The sequence below is a fragment of the Chelmon rostratus genome, chromosome 13 (assembly GCF_017976325.1).
Source record: "Chelmon rostratus isolate fCheRos1 chromosome 13, fCheRos1.pri, whole genome shotgun sequence".
In the NCBI taxonomy this organism is placed as follows: Eukaryota; Metazoa; Chordata; class Actinopteri; order Chaetodontiformes; family Chaetodontidae; genus Chelmon; species Chelmon rostratus.
In genome coordinates, this window is record NC_055670.1 from 21,918,683 (window position 1) to 21,939,847 (window position 21,165).

The following is a 21,165-nucleotide window of genomic DNA, read 5'->3' on the forward strand; positions in this document are numbered from 1 at the left end:
GCTTCAATGAATTTATTTCTTGCGACTTCTGGGAGTGCCGAGAACTTCACGGGAGTAGCTGGGGGGTGTTATAAGATTTGCAGAGCACTGCTGTTAAGCATCAAACTTTTTGGTGCGATTATTTTTTGCACATTCAGTATTAGGAGCTCTGTGTTTTCATACAGAGCTACAAAATACTCATAAGAACAACTGTGCAAAGAAGTGTGCAGTTGAGGGTAATTAAGGAAATCCTGAAATGTTTATATCACATGTGGAAGCTCATTAGTTAAAAATGAATGCGAGAAAATCACCTTCGACGTCCACATGGAATGTCACAACATCGTCAGTGAGGCTACAGCTGTAGAGGCCAGAGTCAGAGACCTTCGCAGAATGAATCAGTAATTTTCTCAGGCTGCCGTCTCTTTTCATGTCAAGGCCAGTTCTGCAAAAAAGCTCCACCTTGTCCTTAAACCAGGAGACCTGGGCAACAGGGTCTGAGACCTCACACTGCAGGATAATTGGACAACCAATTGCAATCATCTTGTATTTTTCTGACAGCGGTATTGGCATGATCTGTGGCGATCGGCCTAAGAGAAGGAAATAACAAGGGTTTTGGATAAGAGATGAATTCACTAACAGTGGACAAAAACACACCGCCCAGCCAGTCATACCATGTTCTCATGAACATGCAAAGCAAAGCAAATTTTGTTTACCACTCACACCATAGAACAAGATGGACGTGGTATAGGTATGCATGGTAAGAAGATAGTAAGTATAGGAATAAATCACCTTTTATGTCCACTTTAAATGTGATGGTGTCCTCAGATGTTGAGCATTCATAAGTGCCACCGTGCATGCTCTCAGCTGAATGAATGAGTAGTGTCCTCGTTAGACCATCTGACTGTATTTCCATATTGTTTTGTGGTAGGAGTTTCATCCCGTCCTTGTACCAGTCCACATGAGCAGAGGGATCATGGGAGAGTTCACAGCGGAGGACAACGGGAGAGCCTTCGTGGACGGACTTGTCCCTGTCAGTCTCTGGAAGCTCTGAGAACTTCACAGGTAGCGCTATAGGTTTCAGCAAAAAGAGCGTCTCAATAAGCTTCATATTGTCATTTCTTGAAGAAATGAAATATCCAGCCTACTGTATATTCAATGATGAAGAATTTCAAGACAGGACAACATAACAACACACAGCAACTTGCTTAACAAAGACAAGAAGCAAAACACAAAAATGATTCAAAGGGTTCGAAGAGCAAGAATCAAGTTCTGAAATGACAAAATCATCCAGTTATTGTACACTGACATAAGAATCACAGACAAAGGGCACAAGAAAGTGTTTTGTGGTAGAGGAGCATCAGTTAGTGCCTTTAATGAAAAAGAACAAGACCCATGAAACGTTAGCTGTCTTAAGATATTGGGCATGCTGCACGGAGAGAAGATGTCCAATACTGTTTAATTTTTCGTGTGATGGAGGCGGTGTCTTTGAACTCAACATGACATGCTATGACAAACTTCACTGAACATTTGGCTGTTTTATGCATTTGTATTAATTAAACCGCAGAAGTAATTTCAGAGGAAGCTAGGAATCATTTTCTGTTAGGTGATGAATGTGACTTAATCACCTGCTGTTACAGTTAGTTGGCCGTGCAAGACAGTGAAAGCGCCACAGACTTTCTGAGCATCACCTTTTACTTCCACAGCAAACTGGATGTCATCATCCTTTGACTCACAACGGTATATGCCAGTGTGAGCCCGCTCTGCTGCTGGGACAACTAGACTCCTCAAATTCCCTTCTGACTGGAGGTCTACTCCATTTTGAGGTAGGAGCTCTGTTCCGTCCTTGTACCAACTGACTTGTCCAGCGGAGTCTGACAGCTCACATTGTAGAGCAATGGGACAGCCTGCCATGACCGTCTTTTTCTGGTCAGCCTCAGATAAAGCTGAGAACTTCAGAAGGGGAGCTACAGGGTTGAATGCAAAATGCAATCAGTCAACAAAACAGATACTGCTGTAAATCAAATGAAGCACAAACTCTTCAAGGATTGCTCGCTATCAGGAAGGGGGTGGGGTGGGGGTCTGAGTAGTTAGTCAGACGTTTAGAAATAATGTTCCCCTGTTAAAGTAACTTTATCATTATTGCTAACAGCATTAGCATGGGCTTAACCCTTGTCAAGTTAGTGTTGCTTGTGTCCATTCAGAGATGCATATAAAGTCATATGCTGTCAGTTAAGGCTAAGTGGCTAAGTGAAAGCTAAATGTTTATAGCTTCTAACTTATAGCTATTATTGTTGCTAAGTTGATATAATGTTCATACACTGTGATTTTGGTGTGTTAACTGGCTGCAGAACAGAACATGAAAACAACTTTTGTCACCTTTAACATCCACATGAAACTGCATTGCATCATCTGTCGTCTTGCAGCTGTAAATCCCTGCATGAGACAGCGTCGCTGACTGGAAAGCCAGCGTTCGTATGGAACCCTCTGCCAGCATGTCTTGCCCAGCTGCTCCATGTAGTTTTACTCCGTCCTTGTACCAAGTAACTTGAGCGTTAGGATCTGATATCTCACATCGCAGCACTATGGGTTCACCAACTTCAACAGACTTGTTCCTCTCAGCCTCACACAGTGTTGTAATTCTCACAGGCGGAGCTGGGGATGTTTGAGGTAACATTGAGAGAAAATTGCATCACTATGACTGACTACAACAAAAATGATGCTTTCAAACAACAGAAGAGCAAAATCGCAAATCAAGATTAGTCATGCCAATAATTCTTAAGAGTTAAAATAAGTCAGAATAAAAGATATGTCTTTATTGTTATTAGTAATCTAACAAGAGGTATCTTTGGTTAGACTTGAGATAACTAGGCATTCAAGTTAGGATTTGAGGCTAATGTATTTATTCTTTTCCCAACTTTAATATTCCTCACAGACCACCCAAGCTCAAAGTTTTACACTGACTACTTCAGTAGTTTTAGTATGAACAAAATCCAGTAAGTAAATGCAGAAATTGTCAAAATGCCAAGGATTGCAAAAAGCAATCACTTCATTTTGCACAATGTCAACATTGTGCCCGTCCATTTTTTTTATTCTTTTTTTGATAATGCTAACCATTTAAATCACCTTCAACAGCCACCTTATTTGCAGTGACACTGTCACTCCAGTGACTGTCACATGTCCTTGATAGATAGATCTCTTCTGATTGGACAGGAGATGGCTGCTTGACATAGTAAGGCTCTGTAAACTGAGTCGATGATCTTTGCCCAGAGTTAACTATGCTGTCTACTTGGCCCTCCTTGGCCTTCATGGTGTGATGACACTCTGCTTGGACTGTCGTCACCTGCGCGGACTGATCCGGCACCTCTGAATGGTTAGGGACTGCTTCTCCCGGGTGATAGAGGTCATGCAATGCAGACTGTCCCAAGCTGCAATGCTCCCCTATTTGGACAGTCTCTTCAGAGTAAAATAAGTCCAGTGGTTGAAGGGATGCAGTGTTAGGTAAGTCCGTGAGCTTCTCTGACTGGTCAGTTGATGTCTGTAGGGGTCTGTTTAACTCCTGTGGTTTGTCAGTTGCAGTCCATGAGGAGTTACAGGGCCCCTCTGAATTGACTGTTGCACTTTGTAAGCAATCAAGAGGCAACTCTGGCGGGACCACTGGCATCTGGATGGAGCTACAGGGCTCCTCTGGTTGGACAGCTGCAGTATATAAGGATGTAAATGACTCCTCTGATTGGACAGTTGCAGTATGAGAGGCTGTAAAGGGCTCCTCTGACTGGACAGTTGCAGTATGTAAGGCTTTAAAGGGCTCCTCTGATTGGACAGTTGCGGTATGAGAGGAGGTAAAGGGTTCCTCTGACTGCAAAGTTGCAGTTCTTAATGGGATACAGAACTTGTCTGATTTGAGTGTTGAAATCTGTAAGTGGTTAGTAGGGTGCTCTGACTGGACAGTTGAAGTCTGTAGAGTGGTACATAGCTCTGACGGCACAGTTGGCATGTGCATTGAGCCATGTAGCCCTTCTGATTGGACTGTTAGGGCCGCGAGAGTGGATTCCACTGATTCAACAGCTGCAGTTTGTAGGACATTACAAAACTCATCTGTCTGGACAGCTGTCTGCTGGGAACTATCAAGCTCTTCAGGTGGGCCTTCTGCATGCTGTATGTCGTACATGAGTTCACCTTGTGATTCTGTGGCCTGTTTAGTGTGATGCTGTATATCAGATTGCTTTATTGTTGGCTTTACAGAGCTATAGTAAACTGGAGATCGAGCATTTATTGTTTGTTGATTATCGGAGAGCTCCTTCGGCAGTTTGGTTGTAATCCAGTCAGCCATACGTTCATAAGTTGACTGAGAAATCGGTATATGCCTGGAATGTTCTTCATGTGTCTGTGTATCTCCTCTCTTGCCACAGAAGATGCCAGAATTGCCTTTTGCGGACATGCAGTCGGCTTCAACAGGATAAGCCTCATCAGTGGTCTTCTTCTCCTCTTGGTCAGAAGAGAGCCTTGGCGATGTAGCTATAAGCATTGTGATGTACACAGAGAAAGGTTTTCAGTGGTTGATGGTCTCAACACTTCTTCTCATAACAGAATTTTACATCAGTGTGGGTTAGCATGGAGTTATGGGATAATTCATTGCAAAGACAAGCAAGAAGGTCGACCAGGTATGGTCTGAGATTGAGCTCCCATATTTCCCCCTCCAACTGACTCCTAATACTGTCATACCATCGGTCTGTATACTACCACCTTAAATCCTATAAAGTACATTAATTTTCTTCTCTTTGATAAGAGTTCGTTGTCATTGCAACGATGAGAGGTTCAGGGCAGCAATGTGAATGAGAGGATCTGGTGATGAATAAGACACAAGATGGATTTAAAGAGTTTTAAGCTGCTTGTTACAAGCAAAGATGGCTGTTAAAATGAAGAATTAATGGACAAACACAACATGTATGTTAGTATGAAGAGCAGCTAGGCAGCTACTAAACACCCACATCTTTGATTAAGAGCCAAAAACTGCAGGAAATGACATGAGATCGGGTTTCAATATGTCAAAAAGCAATTTTATGAAGGGAAAAAAAAATCACAGGTGCCTCAGATGATTGAGCTAACAGTGAAATACACCACTATTGTTAGTGGCATGTATGTGTTGGGTTAACATGGATGACTGATGTTGAAATATATCAAATCACCTTTGACATCCACAGTGTATTGGGCAGATGCATCAGCTATCTCACCAATCTCATCACCATAGTGACACTGCTCTGCTGTTTGGACAAAGCCAAAGAGAAAACAATGAGCTGGGTGATAGCTTCACGTGCGTGACTAAATGCTTGATTCTTAATTGTGCAGGTACAATGTGGAACACCACCTTTTATGTCCACATTTAACTGTGCATCACCAGACGTGTCCCCGCCAAATCTCCCATCCCCAGGCAAGTCATGTGACTGGAGGGGCACTGACTGGCTGCTGCTCTGTGAGTCACAGACACCTTCCCTTTTTGGGTAGATCTGGGTTCCATCTTTGTACCAACAGGCTTTGGCAATTGGATCTGAAATCTCAAACTGCTGAACAATTGGGCTGTGCGCTTCAGCAGACCTGGTCTTCTCAACATCAGGACCAGGCAGATATGTTGGAGATGGCACTACAGACAAGCAATGGGGGATAATTTCAGTGTATATTACCCTAGTTTTTAGAATAACGGACGTAAAAGAGATATTGTCACAGATATTAGCTCTGCGTCCTAACAACAAATAAGAAGACAGACTAAAAGCTACATAAAAAGTTAGTCAGAGCTAAAATAGAAAAGATGTTTACAAAAAAAAAATCACCTTGATTTTGTACTATTAATTGGGCAACGTCATCTGCTGTTGCACAGTAGTATGCCCCAGAGTTTGAAGGATGTGTTGGCTCAATAACGAGGGTCTTCTCGATGCCTCCCGTTTCAAAATCAGCCTCACTATTAGAGTCGTGTTCTTTTTCCCTCTGCCATGACACCTGGAAAGCAGGGTCTGAGGTTTCACACGCTGGCTCAGTTGGGCAGGTTGCTTCAAGTGACTGTGTCTCCACAACCTCTGGTGAGGGCGACAACGGCAGCGTGGGAGCTAAAGATGATGATTCATATTGTAATTGCGGACTTAACAGTGCATATTTACACTCTGATTAAGAAAGGGATTATATAGATTCAGCTCTACCAACCTACACACTATTATGTCACATGACCAAATTGAAGAGAGAGGCTGACATTTTCAAGCATTGCATAGATATTTTCATTATGTCAGTAGAGTTTGATTTTACTATGATTCAAGAAACAGTTACGACTTCACACAAAACACCACAGACAGACAGATATGCTTACTGTAAATGTTAATCGCATCTAGTCTCCAGAATGCTCTACGCTTTGCTCTAAGATTCAACAAATTGAAATTAAAATCACCTTTGATATCCACAGTGAAGTGGATAGTGTCATCAGAGGTTTCACAGCTGTATAGCCCTGAGTGCAAGAGCTCAGCGGATGGGATAATGAGTCTCCTCAATGTGCCATTACTCTGTATATCCCAACCGTTCTGCGGGGAGATCTTTACACCATCTTTATACCAGTAGACAGGCACAGTGGAGTCTGCAACCTCACATTCCAGCTCCAAAAGTTTGCCCGCTTCAAGTGACTTGGTTCTCTCAACGTCAAAGATAGCAGAGTACGTCACCGGTATAGCTAGCATTGGGAATTCAGGACAGCTAAATAAAATCAAGACTGTAGGAAATGGATACCTGGCAAAAATGTAACTGCTGAGCAGAAAAGGGCTTTGGAGACTTTCAATTCAGGTCACAGCAGTCACAAAACAAATGATTAGAAATAATAGTTACCTCGTGCGTTAACTGTTCTTTAAGGTCATGTGCATGAAACAGTTCTTCAAACCACATACAGAAGAAGCGGGGATTATTAGTGGCATCTAGAAAGAGGAGGTGGGGTTACAGCATTAACGCACAAGATAAAAAGTGTAAAGTCACCTTTGATCTCCACTTGAAACTCCATGGTATCATCCTGTGTGGTGCATCTGTACACACCCGAGTGGGACAGCTCTGCAGACTGAACAACTAATGTCCTCGTGTTGTCCTCTGAATGGATTTCTAATCCCGAGTTTGAAATGAGCTGCATTTCATCCTTATACCAGCAAACGTGGGCCTCGGGATCCGACACCACACACTGGAGAACAATAGGGCAGCCTGCCTCGATCGACTTGGTCCTCATTGCTTCGGGAATTGCTGAGAACTTCACAGGTGGAGCTATAGATATGTTTAGATCTTATGTCAACCTTAATTCAACACATGCCAGCCCTTAAGATTATTCATGATAATAAACTGATATCTAAATTGCTAGCATGCTGTAATGCAGTCAAAGAAAAGACGACAGCTGCACTTGCAATGAGTGCTAAGAAGAAAGGCAACAGACAACATAGAAAGGGTCATCAGAGTTAGTTGCTTTGCTGAGGAGGAGCTTGTTAATTTTTCACATTGCTTAAGGTAAAACAAATCACCTTTGATGTCCACATTGAATGTGATGGTGTCACCCTTTGTCTTGCAGCAGTATAACCCAGAGTGGAAAAATTCTGCTGAATGGACAATCAGCGTTCTCGCCACGCCATCAGTTAGCATATCTACTCCCGTTTGAGGGTGGAGCTTTGACCCATCTTTGTACCAGTGCACCTGGGCGGAAGGATCTGAGAGCTCACATCGTAAAGCAATGGGGTAGCCTGTTTGGATGGTTTTGTTCCTCTCAGCATCTGGAATAGCTGAAAACCTCACAGGTGGGGCTATGGATATTTAGATATTTTAACGGTTTGTTAAGTTGTAAATGTTATAGGTTTTGATAAGTCAGACTTTAAGAGAAGACTAAATGCATTTGTAAATGAAAAAAGATAAGAAAAAGGGGTAAAGTGACAATAAAGATGGTTAGTCTCTGTGAAAGACAGCAGTATTGTGAGAAACTCACTCCACTCACCCTCTACTTCCACATTGAACCTGATGACGTCATCAATCGCATCACAGCAATACACTCCCGAATGTGAGAACTCTGCTGATTGGATGACAATTCTTCTCATGGTGCCCTCCGATTGGATATGAAGACCCTCCATTGTTTGCAATTCCACCCCGTTCTTGTACCAGTGCACCGGAGCCGCCGGGTCTGACAGCTCACAGTACAGCACAATGGGGTTCCCCATTTCTACAAATTTATTTCGATCCATTTCTGACAGTGGCGAAAACTTGACAAGAGGAGCTGCAAACGTTAGAAAAACAATGAGAACGTTTTGTCACGTCAACATGTTAGTGTCATCTTGCATTATTGGTGTCCAACATTTTGTGCACATTTGTCTTACCAAATTCCACCTCAAGCAAAGCAAAGAAAAAACACAATAAATCTCAGGTTGACCAAGTCACTTACTCAAGCAAACTATGACACTGATCCATACGTACCTTGGATGTACAGTGCTGCAGAATCCCGAATCCCATAGGCAATAAACGTGATCTCAGCTCCATTGTCTGTATCACGTACTCCTCGTATGCGAAGAGACTGGTGTGTTCTTGACCGACGCATGGAATAACGTTCATCCTCCTGAAGCTGAGTACCATTCAAGAACCATGTACCGATAACCGAGGCAGACAGCTCGATAGAGAAGAGGGCATCTTGGCCCTCTGGCACCAAGGCATCCTGCAAAGGAGCTTGTATTCTGGCAACTGGAACTGGAAAAGAAAATCAATTTATACATGATTTAGCCAGCAATATCCTTATGCTGTCATTTCATTAATCATTGATCAAGAAAAAATGGATTTACCCAAGTGAACAGCCCTCGGGAACTCAACATTGTTGCTCTTTCCATATTTGTTTACACTGCAAATGCGAAATCGATAATCAGCTTCACATGGTACGCTGTCACCCAGGATCTCCACTGACGTCGCAGAGTCTGTGGTCAGGCACTGCAGCCACTCCTGAGAGCCGGTGCCCACTTCCTGTCGCTCGAGCACGTAACCAGATGGAGGGTTCTTTCGCGAGTCCTGAGCAGGAACCCATGAGAGCAGAGCTGCATTAGCTCGCTCCGTGTTGATCTGCACACCCACTGGACAACTGGGAGGACAATGTCTGGCCGCTGAAACAGGAGAAACCAATCATGTCCCTTTGGACTGATACATGTCGGTCAATGCCAAAAAAACAAATTGTGCACATGTTGCATTTGGAGAGCTGTAACGTATAGATGAGAGTCCCTACCTTTCACTCTCAGCTGAGAGGAAGTCTTGGATCTGCCTACAAGGAAAGTCACAAGGCCAGAGTCTTGGGGCATCGTATTGACGAAAACCAGGATGTGAGTACGACCGAAGGACTTAAGGATGGTCTGATGCGTTTCACGCAGCTCTACACCATCTTTGTACCAGTGTATGTCCATTTCTTCTTTTTCCACTTCAACACAGAAGGCGGCGTTTTCGCCCTCCAATACGTCCACTTTTCTTGGAAGCTTCCGCAAAATCGTCCCTGCGAGAAAACACTTCATTTGTAACTGCCCATCAGAGCGACGTGTTTTCTGAACTGAACTGAACTAATACAGTTATCGTCAGGCCATCGTTTGTTAGTGACGTAAAAAACTGTTACATATCAACACTATAAAAATAATGCTTTTTTTGACCCAACACTGCTACGTCAGCAATTCAACAATAAAAGATCAGGTAAGAGAATTATTGCGGTCAAGTTTAAAAGAAACACTGTTGATTCTTGGTAGGAAATACAAAGTGAACTGTGCTCTCTCGTGTCAAAAGCCGGTGTTTTGTTGACACGTCCAAACTCTCCCACTCCTCCTTTATAGATTTTGTGGCTGTATATCAATGTCGCACTGTTTCTTTCTTCGTCCCCTGCAGACAAAAGTCATAATGTCTTTGGCTGGCACAGGGCTTTCTCACTTGAGCATTGTTTTAGACATTTCCTGAGTGACTGATGCTGTCAATTTTCTCATAATGGGCTATTATTGAAACGAAACAAGCAATGATGCTATTTGCTGCTCATCTGATGCCAGCTGTGTTTTCCTATTGTCGGTGGTAGAAAAGTGCAAGGATTTGCCTTGTCTGTCAAGTGGCAAACCAGGTCAAGGGAGGAGAGAAAAGGAATAAAAGCGTATAACAGGAAGTAAGTGTTGTCAGGCCTGTGTGTTTCAAAATGAAGAGCTGTCACAGATCAACTTCGGTTTTGATCATCCCAAACATAAATGTAGCTGTGTCCTCCGAACCTTATACTATTTTTATTAAAAGGCTCTTATTGTATCTACAGCAACCACATACTGGTTCCATGATTGTATGTCAAGTCTTCTCCACCCAAATCTTGAGTGAAGGTACCAGATTTGCATATACTTTTGCACTTTTAGAGTGTTTTTTGAGGCAAGCTGTATTAGTCTCTCATCCCGATTTACCTTTCACGGCGACCTCTGCAATGCTTCTCCCCCCATCGGGCATCTCGCAGAGGTAAATCCCGTCATCGTCAACCCCGATGTCACGGATAGTCAGTCGCCTTTTTGTTCCCCACTCCTCCATCCCATATTTGGCCCCTGGCTGCAGTCTTCTATCCTCCAGATACCATGTGATGGGAACAGAGTCCTCTGGAACTTCACACTCGAGAACAGCCAAATCTCGTTCCCATACTTCTAGATCAATGAGAGGCTGCTTGAACCGCACAGGCGGCTCTGGAACCAAGGAGCAACGAGAACAGTTTGATTATATGACTTTTCCTAACGGTGTTAAAATTTTTTTTTCATAATCAGTCTCACAAATGGTTAGTGTAACTCAATCCATATAAATTCCTCAGGCAAGTCGACCCTGTGAAAACTCACACGGCGCATCATCTACTGTGTGTCCTTGTAAATTGTAAACTGTAAATTGAAATATATTTGGCAGTAAATTCCAGTGAAGCAAACAAGATGAGCAAAATCATGAGACAAGTGGCTCATTTAGTCGAGGAATGGAAGGGTCATTAACACATCGGGGTGCTAGATAGGAAATAAACTGTTTGTAACTGACACCATCAGACAGCCCCAGACAGCTGTAAACAAAAGAATGCGGACTGTATTAACCAGTCTGTGTGCAAAGCCCTTCATTTCCTAATCTTACTAATGTTTTAATGAGTCCAATGTAGCACACACACAACTGATTAAATACGTTCCCATTTAAATCTACTTTAATGTACCCGCTATCCACCACTGACCATTAGTCCTGCCTCAGTGTTATTTTCTTTATCTCTGACTGATACAGTACAATACTTTCTGTTGGTGCCATGAGTTTGGACTTCCCTCGGCCATGTGAGAAACATGATCCCCCTCCCAAAGACCTCGACACATGGACGCCCCCCTAGACCTTTCACGAGCTAAGTGACTTTGCAGACATCACACTGCCGTCGGAATCCACTTCAAGCTGATGAACTTTGCCTGTTTATACATCTCGGGTCGAGTTTCAGATCATTAATACATTTCATTAATCCTCCAGTGGACCCAGGATTGAATTGCTTTTAATGCAGCTGGTGTCATATCATTTGATTGCTGATTATATTTGCAGCTTACTGTCTGCAGAACTGCTTTTTCATGAATTCAACTGACTGAGGATACAAAGTCATACACATGAAATGCACTTAAATGAGTTCCTTAAGCAGCCAGTTGTGAGCAGCTACCTGCAGCTTGGACCAGAACAATATGTTAAATTAACATTATTAGGTGTTTTACCCTATTTTGTTGGTGATATTAAGTTTGTTTACACATATCTAAGCTTTCTGTGTATTGAAGCATATCCAAAACAATATCAAAATTAACATTCTTTTTTAAGCTTCATAGTACTGCTGTAAAACGTTTAAAATAAATTTTTATTATGCCATCCTTGTCTGGCCTTACCCCAGTAAATGATCTCAGAGTACCTCTTTGAAGATATGTCACTGACATCATCCTAGCATCAAATGGATCGAAATCGGATCCAAGAACACACCACACCCTCCCTCCCTCCTTTCCTGACTGCAAAAAGTATCACAGGCTGCAGTCATGCCCACTCTTCAAGCTGTGCCTACATTTCTTCACATCTTAAAAAGTAAAACTCACTGCAAATGGACTTACCCTTCACGGAGAGGTGTACGGCACTGAGGGTTTGCCCTGCAGTATTCGACGCAGCACAAACATAAACTCCGTTATCCTTCTGCTTACAGTACAGAACTTTAAGTGTGAAGTATCCTTCTCTGTCCTCATACAACAAATAACGCCTTCCAGACAGTATCAGCCTGCCATCTTTCCTCCAAATTATTTCTGGTTTGGGTTTTCCAGTCACAAAGCAGCGGAATTTGGCATGTTTACCCTCTGTCACTGCAAACATTTTTACTTTAGTGGACTTGGTCATGGTGTCGTCTTTTAGCCGGTTTGGGACTTGCCTTCCACTCCTCTGTTTTCCCTGGTGGGCTTTCCAGTGGCCATTTGTATAGCCATTACGATTTCCTTCTTCCTCATGTCCTGGGCCCGCATCGACGAGCAACACAGCCCCTGCCAGAGCTTCCCCAAACTCATTTCTGGCTTTGCATGTATATACACCACCATCTGGTGCACGAGTCTTAAAAATCTTGAGCTGGAACCATCCACCGTCCTGGTAGCCCACACTGAAATGTGTGCTTTCAAATATTTCATTGAGTTTCCTGCCATCCTTTTCCCAGACCACCTCTGGTCGTGGGTTTCCCCAGAGCTTACAAGAGAAGACAGCATCTTCCCCGCGGCCAACACGAGTGGACAGGGGCTTGATGAGGAACCGGGGCTTATTTTCCTCTCGAAACTCCATCTCTTGCGCCTCACCTTCCACCTTCAGTGTGGCCGCTGCGTATGTTTCCCCAATGCTGTTCTTTGCTTTGCATATGTACTGGCCACTATCCTCCGTGGTCACAGCTGAAATGATGAGATTGTAAACATTTCCATCCTCAAAGACCCTATACCGTCCTTGTGGGTCAATCTTTTCATTGTTCCGCTCCCAGATAACCGCGGGCCTTGGATCACCACCAATTTGACACTTGAGGACTGCATCAGTTCCACTTTGTACCACCACAGGTCTCGGATAGGCCAAGAAACGTGGTGCGCCACCAAACACATCCATTTCTGCTTCACTGTCAGGCTCACTTCGCCTCAGGCAGCCCAGGAGAGTAATAAGTGGTTATTCACTGGAGCAAGACGGTCCAACTTCTGCACTGCAAATTTCTAAAAGAAGAAAAACTGGTTAATTATTGTCATATCAAACAGCTTGTGTGTTTGAGATATTTGAACATAAAAATACTGATCTAACATTTTAGCCTGATCATTCGACTGTATATGAAATAATTGTATATGTTATAAGATTACAGCCTTCCTGTAATAAGGGAATGAACCCTTATATTTGTATATATACAATTAAAACATCTGTCACTTAAACACTCAGCCTCCACACTCTTTAGAGTGGTATGATTATTAGGGATAATTGAATTAGATCTGTCTGCATGAGAGAAAAACACAGGCTAGCAGTGGGCGGGGAGGCGGTGGGGGGGCGCCGGGTGCCTGGTCCTATTGCAACAGCAGCCACAACACATAGCCAGTACAGCTGGTGCTGTATTTCAATGGGAAAGTGCTTAATATAGTATGCCCTAAATAAAGACCTGTGAGGGAGTGTGTGTCAGGTATCACAAAGAAGACTCTGAAACCCGCATGGTCACACAAACACAGCCCGAAATCCCGGTCTGCCCACCCAAGAGACCTTGCAGTCAAAATACGCTGAGCCTCCATCACACTCTTTGTTGGCAACTCTGCGACGGAATTCTTGCTTTAAATGTCACGGCTAAAATTATTTTTCTGTCATATTCAAAAATAGATATGAAGCAGTTGTAGAAATTTTGTTTATACTACACTTCTTAATTCTCCGTCTCCCATGAAAAGTATGCTCCCATTTTGACTGTCTGTGTAAACTTCACCCAGAACTTCAGCTTGTGAACGCTAAAGATTATATTTATCACTTAACTGAGTTAATGTGTTTTGGAGTAAAAATGAAAAATACTGACTGTCCAGCCTACTTGTGGTGTTTGGCAGTGTAAAGAAATCCACTCAAATTATAAGTATAAGAATCCGACTTTTTAACTCTTCATTAGGGTATAAGGTGCAACGAGGGCAGGTGTTTAACAAAAGCCATGTGACCACTCCTATCGAGTGTGTAACAACTCAGGAATCAAAGTTTCAGGTCACAAAGAAAAAAGTCACATCGTCCGTCATATTACATTTATTTCTTTATAAGAATAGTTTTTACTGAAGCATATCGTAACAGTATATTAAAAAGAGTTATTCAAACCACAACAACAACAAAAAACATGTTCAAATACTGTCTTGTTTTCAGTCAAAGACTTGTCAATCCTTATGTGAGATGCATGCCAACTAAAAAGATATCAAGCTTCTATTTGGTTCTACTTTTTCCAGCTAAACCTAAACATTGCAGGTGAAAATTAATTTTTTAATGAAGTAGAAAAGTAAGTTTAATGTAAAAGATTAATTTGCTTAACTATTTCTTTTCCTTGAAATTAAAGTGAATGTTGAGGGGAAGCTGTTTTTGCATAACCGCTGAATATAATATATAATATAATTATGTGTTTGCATTAATTTTCTAAGTTGCAAAACATTTCTTCTTCATAGTGCAAGAAGTTTAACTAACACAGTTTGGACATTGCTTTGAAAGTGTCTTTAATATTCCCTCCGGAGGTTTAAAGAGAGGAGATTAACCCCTGTGTTTACTTGTCTGATTTAATTGGAATGACCTCTGCCCCTTGTGAAGCTGTACTGTGTACCCCTCGCATGACCTACCTCGCTTCAGTCGCGGGGAACGACCGTCAACATACATTCCGCACTTGCAATCTCTCTCCGAGGTAAGAAGCAATGCCACTCGTCTCCTGAAGGCTGAGTAATGTCCCAAGTTGACTTCAGATTCAGGCACATGCTCTCCTCAACGCTCCCAGGCTCTGCTCCGGTGCATCTTTATGGACTTTTGTGCCGTCGGCGGGAGAGAGACCAGAACTTCAGTGTCCACACCAGCTTTCCGTTTAACAACTTCAGAGTGGTCCCCCAATCTCTGTGTCGTTCAGGCCTCAGACACCCCAAGTGTCATTGTTCGTGGAATACCGTTAAATGCTTTTGCAGCTGCTGCTGCCCCCTAAAAATACTGACTGCCTCGATGACAGCAGTGAAGATAAGTCGGGCACTTCCATTCACTTGCCAGCAGGGACTAAAGATAGTTCAGGTGGCCGGAGCAGGGCAGACTGCTTAGCTTACTTGAGGCTTTGCAATAAAAATCGGAGGAGAAGAACAAGCTTCTGGTCTCGAAATACTTTAAGTATTGCCCTCATTCAATCTCCAACATTTGTTTAAGTTACAAGTTTTACAGTCCATCATCTTTCACATCTTTTACTCTACACGGTGTGCAGAGTAAAGTATGTGGTTTTTATTATTGAAATTGTACATTAGTTAACAGATAGTTTCCCCTTATGGTGCACTATAATCAGGCTGGAAGAACAGAAAATCTGAAAATTAAATTGAGCAGATTTTGTTTTATGGATCTTAAACACTTTGAACCCTCAATCCTGGGCACAGTTCCCAGGGGGGTTGGAGAAGAGGAGCCTCCTCCAACTTCAGAAAAACATAAAGTCAAAAACTGTAAAAACAACAGTTTTTGAAGGCTTTGTTTATGTTCCCCCCTCATGTATCCTGCTCAGTGGTCTCAACCCTTGTACATACTAAACTAAGTGGGGATTTGGGAAATGAAGTTAACAGTTTACTTCATCCTGATACCTTTGCTTGCTATCGGACTACGTTGCCCAGATTCCATCTCTGTAGATGAGTTACGTCTTCAGTGAGTGGGTCTGGTTGCTGGTGACTGCTGGTAGGACCACAGACTAGTCCTGGATCAGTCATCAATCAACCAATTCTGCTCAAACAAAGACAAAGCCTGCTCATCTACAGAGTAACCAGACTGCGTTTAACGCCTCAAGTGAATTAACTTATCCCCAGACAGATCCATATTTAGAGGTAGCTAGCTAATGTTACATTGATCATAACGGTGGTCCCACCCACCCCCCGAAGTTGTAAGGAGATCTGTGCCTTTGCATCCTCCTACAGTCGAGCCTCTGATAATATACAATGCATAGAAGATGGGGGAACTTTTGGCGAGCCCCGCCTTGCAGATTTTGGTTTAACTACCTTTTGATACCAAATAGAAATCTCTGATTTTAATTTATGTTGAAGATTAACAGAAGAAGTAACACAGTGATGTAAAACTATATGCAAATGGGCTTTGAGCAAAAACAACCATACTAAACACACAATGACATTAAAAATACTATATACATATACTACATATATATATACAAATATTAAAAATGGATTATTAATAAATGGAGTACAATGCTGCTACTTTAGACTAAAATAAATATGTTTAAAGTTCAGCCTCCACCAGTGCTGCAGTGCCTGCAGAACAGCGCCTATATTACCACTGATTACTTTACAGCAAGACATTTTCCGTTGTGCTGATTAGCTGATCATCAGCTGCTTCAGTCATTATTCGCCAGTATCTTGGCAACCATCTGACCAATAGCAACCAATCACATCAGCCCGTCCTCACCATAGAGCCATATAGATTGTTTGTGTAGGCGGGTTAGGTTAGGTGGCGACCTCTAGTGGCCACAGTAATTATGATGGGAGCTAAAGAGAAAGTCAGGTGACGTTGTATAAAGAGCAAGAAAGTCTGCACAGGACGCAGGGCTTTCACTTCTTTTGTTTTAACTCACATAACATTACGTCGCAAACATAATGGTAACAGACGTATTTCAAACTATGATCTTTTCATAGACTGAAGTAGTTTTGGCTCTAACCTAAGCAAACTGTGACCGTTTCAGAACCACGTGAGGACGAAGGTCTGGTAGCGGCCTGTCGCCAGAACTCTCCAGTGGTGATAGATGTCATTTTGGGAATAGTCCTATAGGTCATTTTGGGAGTCATTGGCAATCGACCTATCCAGTACTTTAGATATGAGGATGTGCTGTATCATGTTCATTGAGGTGTACCCTTACAGTGTAACATCTCTCTATTACTCTTGCACTGATTCACTCTCAGTCTTTGCTGCTGCAGCTCCCTCCACCTCCCCAGCCTCTTCCTCATGTGCTGAGTTTGAGGTATTTTTTACCTGATTAAGATTTTTATTGAACCCTTTAGTACTATTGCTCATGAGAATACAGATGTACGACAGCTTTCGTGGCTGCAGCTGGGAGAAATCTGATAAATTGCCTCAAGTGATGTCACTTGAGTCAGTGTCAGTAGGGCTAGCAGCTCAAGGCTACGTAGGCTGCTACTCGCATAACACACCAGAATCTCTGACTGAACTGCTGAGTTGCATTGTGGGAAATGCAGGTGCCATGTTTTGAAGATGAAGACGGACGCTTGGCATTAAGAAGATGATTTCTCTGGTTGTGCTGCAACGATTTTCCTAAAAAACAGCAAAAGAAATCCTCTCCTTTAACTTACCCGGGAACCCCAAAACCACAGAGCGCTTGGCCCAAGTAAAGGCTCGATTAGTGGCTTTTATGTTTTTGCTTGACACTAAAACGCTTCTAGAAGTAACACCAACAGATTAATTCAGTAGAATATGTGCAAAGGAGATGTGTGCAGCTGTGTTGTGTTCAATGCCCTGTTCACTTTCTCCATTTCACCCCTTCGATGTGTCTTCGAGTCCATGCTTGGTACTCATGTGCTCATCCTTTGTAAGTTACAGTCGTGTTAGTACGCCACTGATCAACCACTGAGTTTATTTACAGTATGTGCTGTATATATCTGTAGGGCATGTGCACAATTACAGCTCCAAGATTGCTTTTATTTAGCTCAGTTTCAGTGTTTTTTTTCTTGTAAAGTAGCCAGTAGGCTGTATTTGATCCTATGCTCTGTGGTAATGAGGGGATTGGGCAGCACGTGTGCCTGGGTTTTTCAGTGTGTGAGGCTGTTGTGTGATTATGAGACCTGGTCTGAGCATGGGCTGCTATGTCCCTTCAGCTGTTTAGTGGCTCCACAGCCCCACACTCCCTCCTTCCTGATTTCAGCTGTTGGAAGTAATCTGATATAACTCAGACCCCTGTAGCTGTTATAAAACGCTTTGTGCCTACAACTTGAAGGGTTGTTATGTTATCAGGACGCACATAACCTGAACTGAAAACAAAATTCATGCATGTGGTGTTTCTCTATGCTGTATTAGATCCAGCTGAGTGTTTTAAAATAGATTTTGTGCTGTCACAGGGTATGAAGAGCACAGAAGGGTTTGGGTTCGAGAGACGGCGTCACGTCATGTTTTCACACTTTGCTGATGTTGATATTTCTTGATATTGTGAATGGAAACCAGGTTTTATTGTCACACAGTACAGTGTAGTGAAATTTGATCCCTGCATTGAAGCCATCCCTGAGGAGCAGCAGGCTGCCACTGTACGGCGCTCGCAGACCAAGCCCAGTTCTAAGCCAGTGCTTTGGTCAAGGGCACAGACAGGAGAATAAACTTAATATACATGTTTTTAATGGTGGGGGAAACTGGAGCCCCTGAAGGAAACAGGGCCAGAACACACACACACTCATTGGCTGTTTTCAGATCTGCCTACTATACTAGCAGTAAGTACTGATTTGGCTAAAATTAGCATGCAATATGCAAACAAAAGCAAAATGTACCATATCCCACAATGCAAAGTGCTGGAGCAGTCACAACAACCAGTCAGGCAATTTTCAGGCTGAAAAAATTCCAAATCATTTGCAAATACTATTAACTTTTTCTAAGCATGACAACCACCTGCTTACAAACACTGTACCATCAATAGTAAGTCCATCAAGAAAACTGTGGATGTTGGCCATCAGGATCTGGTCAGTGGGTTACTCTGAACCATCAGTCAGCACAGTCTCTGTAGCCAGCAACCGAACATGGAAGGAACGTAGGCGTGTCAGAGGTGTTGTACAGATTGATTACCACACCTGTATCAGCCGGTTTGGTTTGCAGTGTAAAGAGGGGTGAAATGTTGCTGTGAATAAATCATCTTGTGAAGAACCATTCATTTAAATACCCGAGAGGAACTTTCTTATACTGCTATGCAAATTAAACTGCGTGGGCAACCTGTCAAATGATAGATTAGGCATTTATTTGAATGTGAAATAAATGCTTGGAAAGACAGAAACACCATGAAATCTTGGTTAAGTCTTGGTGCTTAGCCCTTTAAGTCATGTCTGCCCAACTTTTAATTTAATATTATTATTAATTTTTTAATACATTCCTTAATCATTTAATGGCCAATCAAATATCAAATTATCCCTAAATCACAGGAATACTTTATAGTATAATGGGACACCAGAACAACATTATCTTATTTACCTTTAAAGCAGAAGTTTTAGGTTTTAGACTTGTTTTTACTGCACCACTGAACCAGTTAGCATTACTTGGGCCATGTGATGATATACTGTAGCAAGTCTTCCATTGTTGATTGTAATACTAATAACAGGCCAAGGCAATTAGCAAAACTACAGCTGTGACACACTGCTGACGTTAGATGATTATAACTGAAGTTGTGTTTTCATTCTAGAGCTGCAGCAGCCACTATATATATAGTACTCTTTGTGGACAGACTCCTGCCCTGCTCTCTGTTAGGTTTCACCGCAACATAGCATTTAACAGACAATTTTGCCTTTCTTTTGCCTGACACTGGAATGTGAGCAAAGCAGACATCCACGGAGCTGTGGACGTGTTCAGACAGTCGCCTGGAGGCCTACAGATAGAACAGCTAATACAGCACCGACTTATACCTGAACCCAGTGCCTTTTCCTGTGATAACAAACTCACACTACATGCTCCAAGACGTCATACAGAAGGTCGAAGTGCATGTCAAGGAAGTACCGTTAAGTTGATGAAAGTTATAAAACCGTCCAATCAAACTGATAACTGAAGTCAAACATCAGGACATGTGTGTGACTGATCCACATCAGTAATTGAATTGTCTTCTATTGTGTTTTTTGCAAAGTTTCATATTTTTCAGGGCTTATATTTAGCTGCATCCTCCTTTTTTGTTTTGGTTTGTTTGACCATAAAAACAGACTTTTACAGGACCGTAACAATGTAGTTTTGGACTTTTACATCACTTCTGCAGCGTCCTCAGTCCAACAAGCCTGACACAGATGTCTAACACAGACAGAAAAAGCTGCATGTCCAACCAAAACCAACAACACAATCAACAATGTGTCCCATCAGCGGTGCAATGATGAACAGTTCAGGAACTGCTGACATGTTTCCTCTGCAGGTCTTGAAAATAAAACCAATTTCATCCTCTGGTGGTAGTCTTGTGTAAGTGCAACATGCCAGGACTCAGCTCCTCTCCACGCTTTTTCACTTCTTTTATTTTTTCACCAATCAGGACTGAGGATAAAGATGTAAGAGAGACTAAATCTTCATGTGTTGGCTCAGTGAGTTATAAAACTCTGATGTTGCAGGTTTGATTTAAACCTGATGTTGCACGACTGATCACATGCTCATATATTCTTGTAATGCAGAAGTTGTCTGTCCTCCTCTCTCACCTCTCTGTTACCTCCAACCAGGACAAACCAAAGTAAATAAGCCTTCACTGAAACTTGATGTGGTCATTATCTTGTCAAGTCCGTTCTTGTGCGCCCACCACAGCTCGAGAAGGTAGTGACAGTGTAAACTGTGCATGAATGACAGGATTTTCCGGTGGAAAACTTGGGTTTGCACAGCTCATGCTGTAGTTTTTCACCTATTCACAAACACTTCAGCTTCTGTCAGCAGAGGCGCATAACCTTGTGTTTGTCAGCTTTGTCACAGGTGACACGAGCTGTGCTCATTGTTCAGGTGAGAGTAAGGAAGAGGAAAAGCCAAAAATAAACAAAAAATGTGTAAAACAATAAACCATACATGCATTATTGTGATTATGATTGTTATGATTATTATTATTATTATTATAGTAGTAGTAGTAGTAGTAGTAGTAGGCTGTGTTTTTGGATTACACGGGTCCCTGGCCATGACTAACGCCTGGAACTCAGAAGTCTGTTGAATTTGTTCCCTTTTAGGACCTGGCGGAAGTCCCTGATGTGAACTCCTGCAGGTCACTTC

General features: G+C 42.4%; 1 protein-coding gene across 1 annotated transcript in view; it reads right to left on the reverse strand.

Annotated features, from left to right (window-relative positions):
- The window catches only part of obsl1b (obscurin like cytoskeletal adaptor 1b), a 29,416-nt gene extending 16,300 nt beyond the window's left edge, over positions 1-13,116 (reverse strand). The window contains exons 1-6 of the mRNA XM_041950952.1: positions 12,102-13,116; positions 10,422-10,691; positions 9,236-9,496; positions 8,805-9,116; positions 8,446-8,712; positions 7,973-8,248 (exon numbers count right to left, since the gene is read on the reverse strand). Of these exons, the coding sequence (XP_041806886.1) occupies positions 7,973-8,248; positions 8,446-8,712; positions 8,805-9,116; positions 9,236-9,496; positions 10,422-10,691; positions 12,102-13,116 (2,401 nt within the window). The remainder of the gene's footprint in view (positions 1-7,972; positions 8,249-8,445; positions 8,713-8,804; positions 9,117-9,235; positions 9,497-10,421; positions 10,692-12,101) is intronic.
- Positions 13,117-21,165: the final 8,049 nt, after the last annotated feature.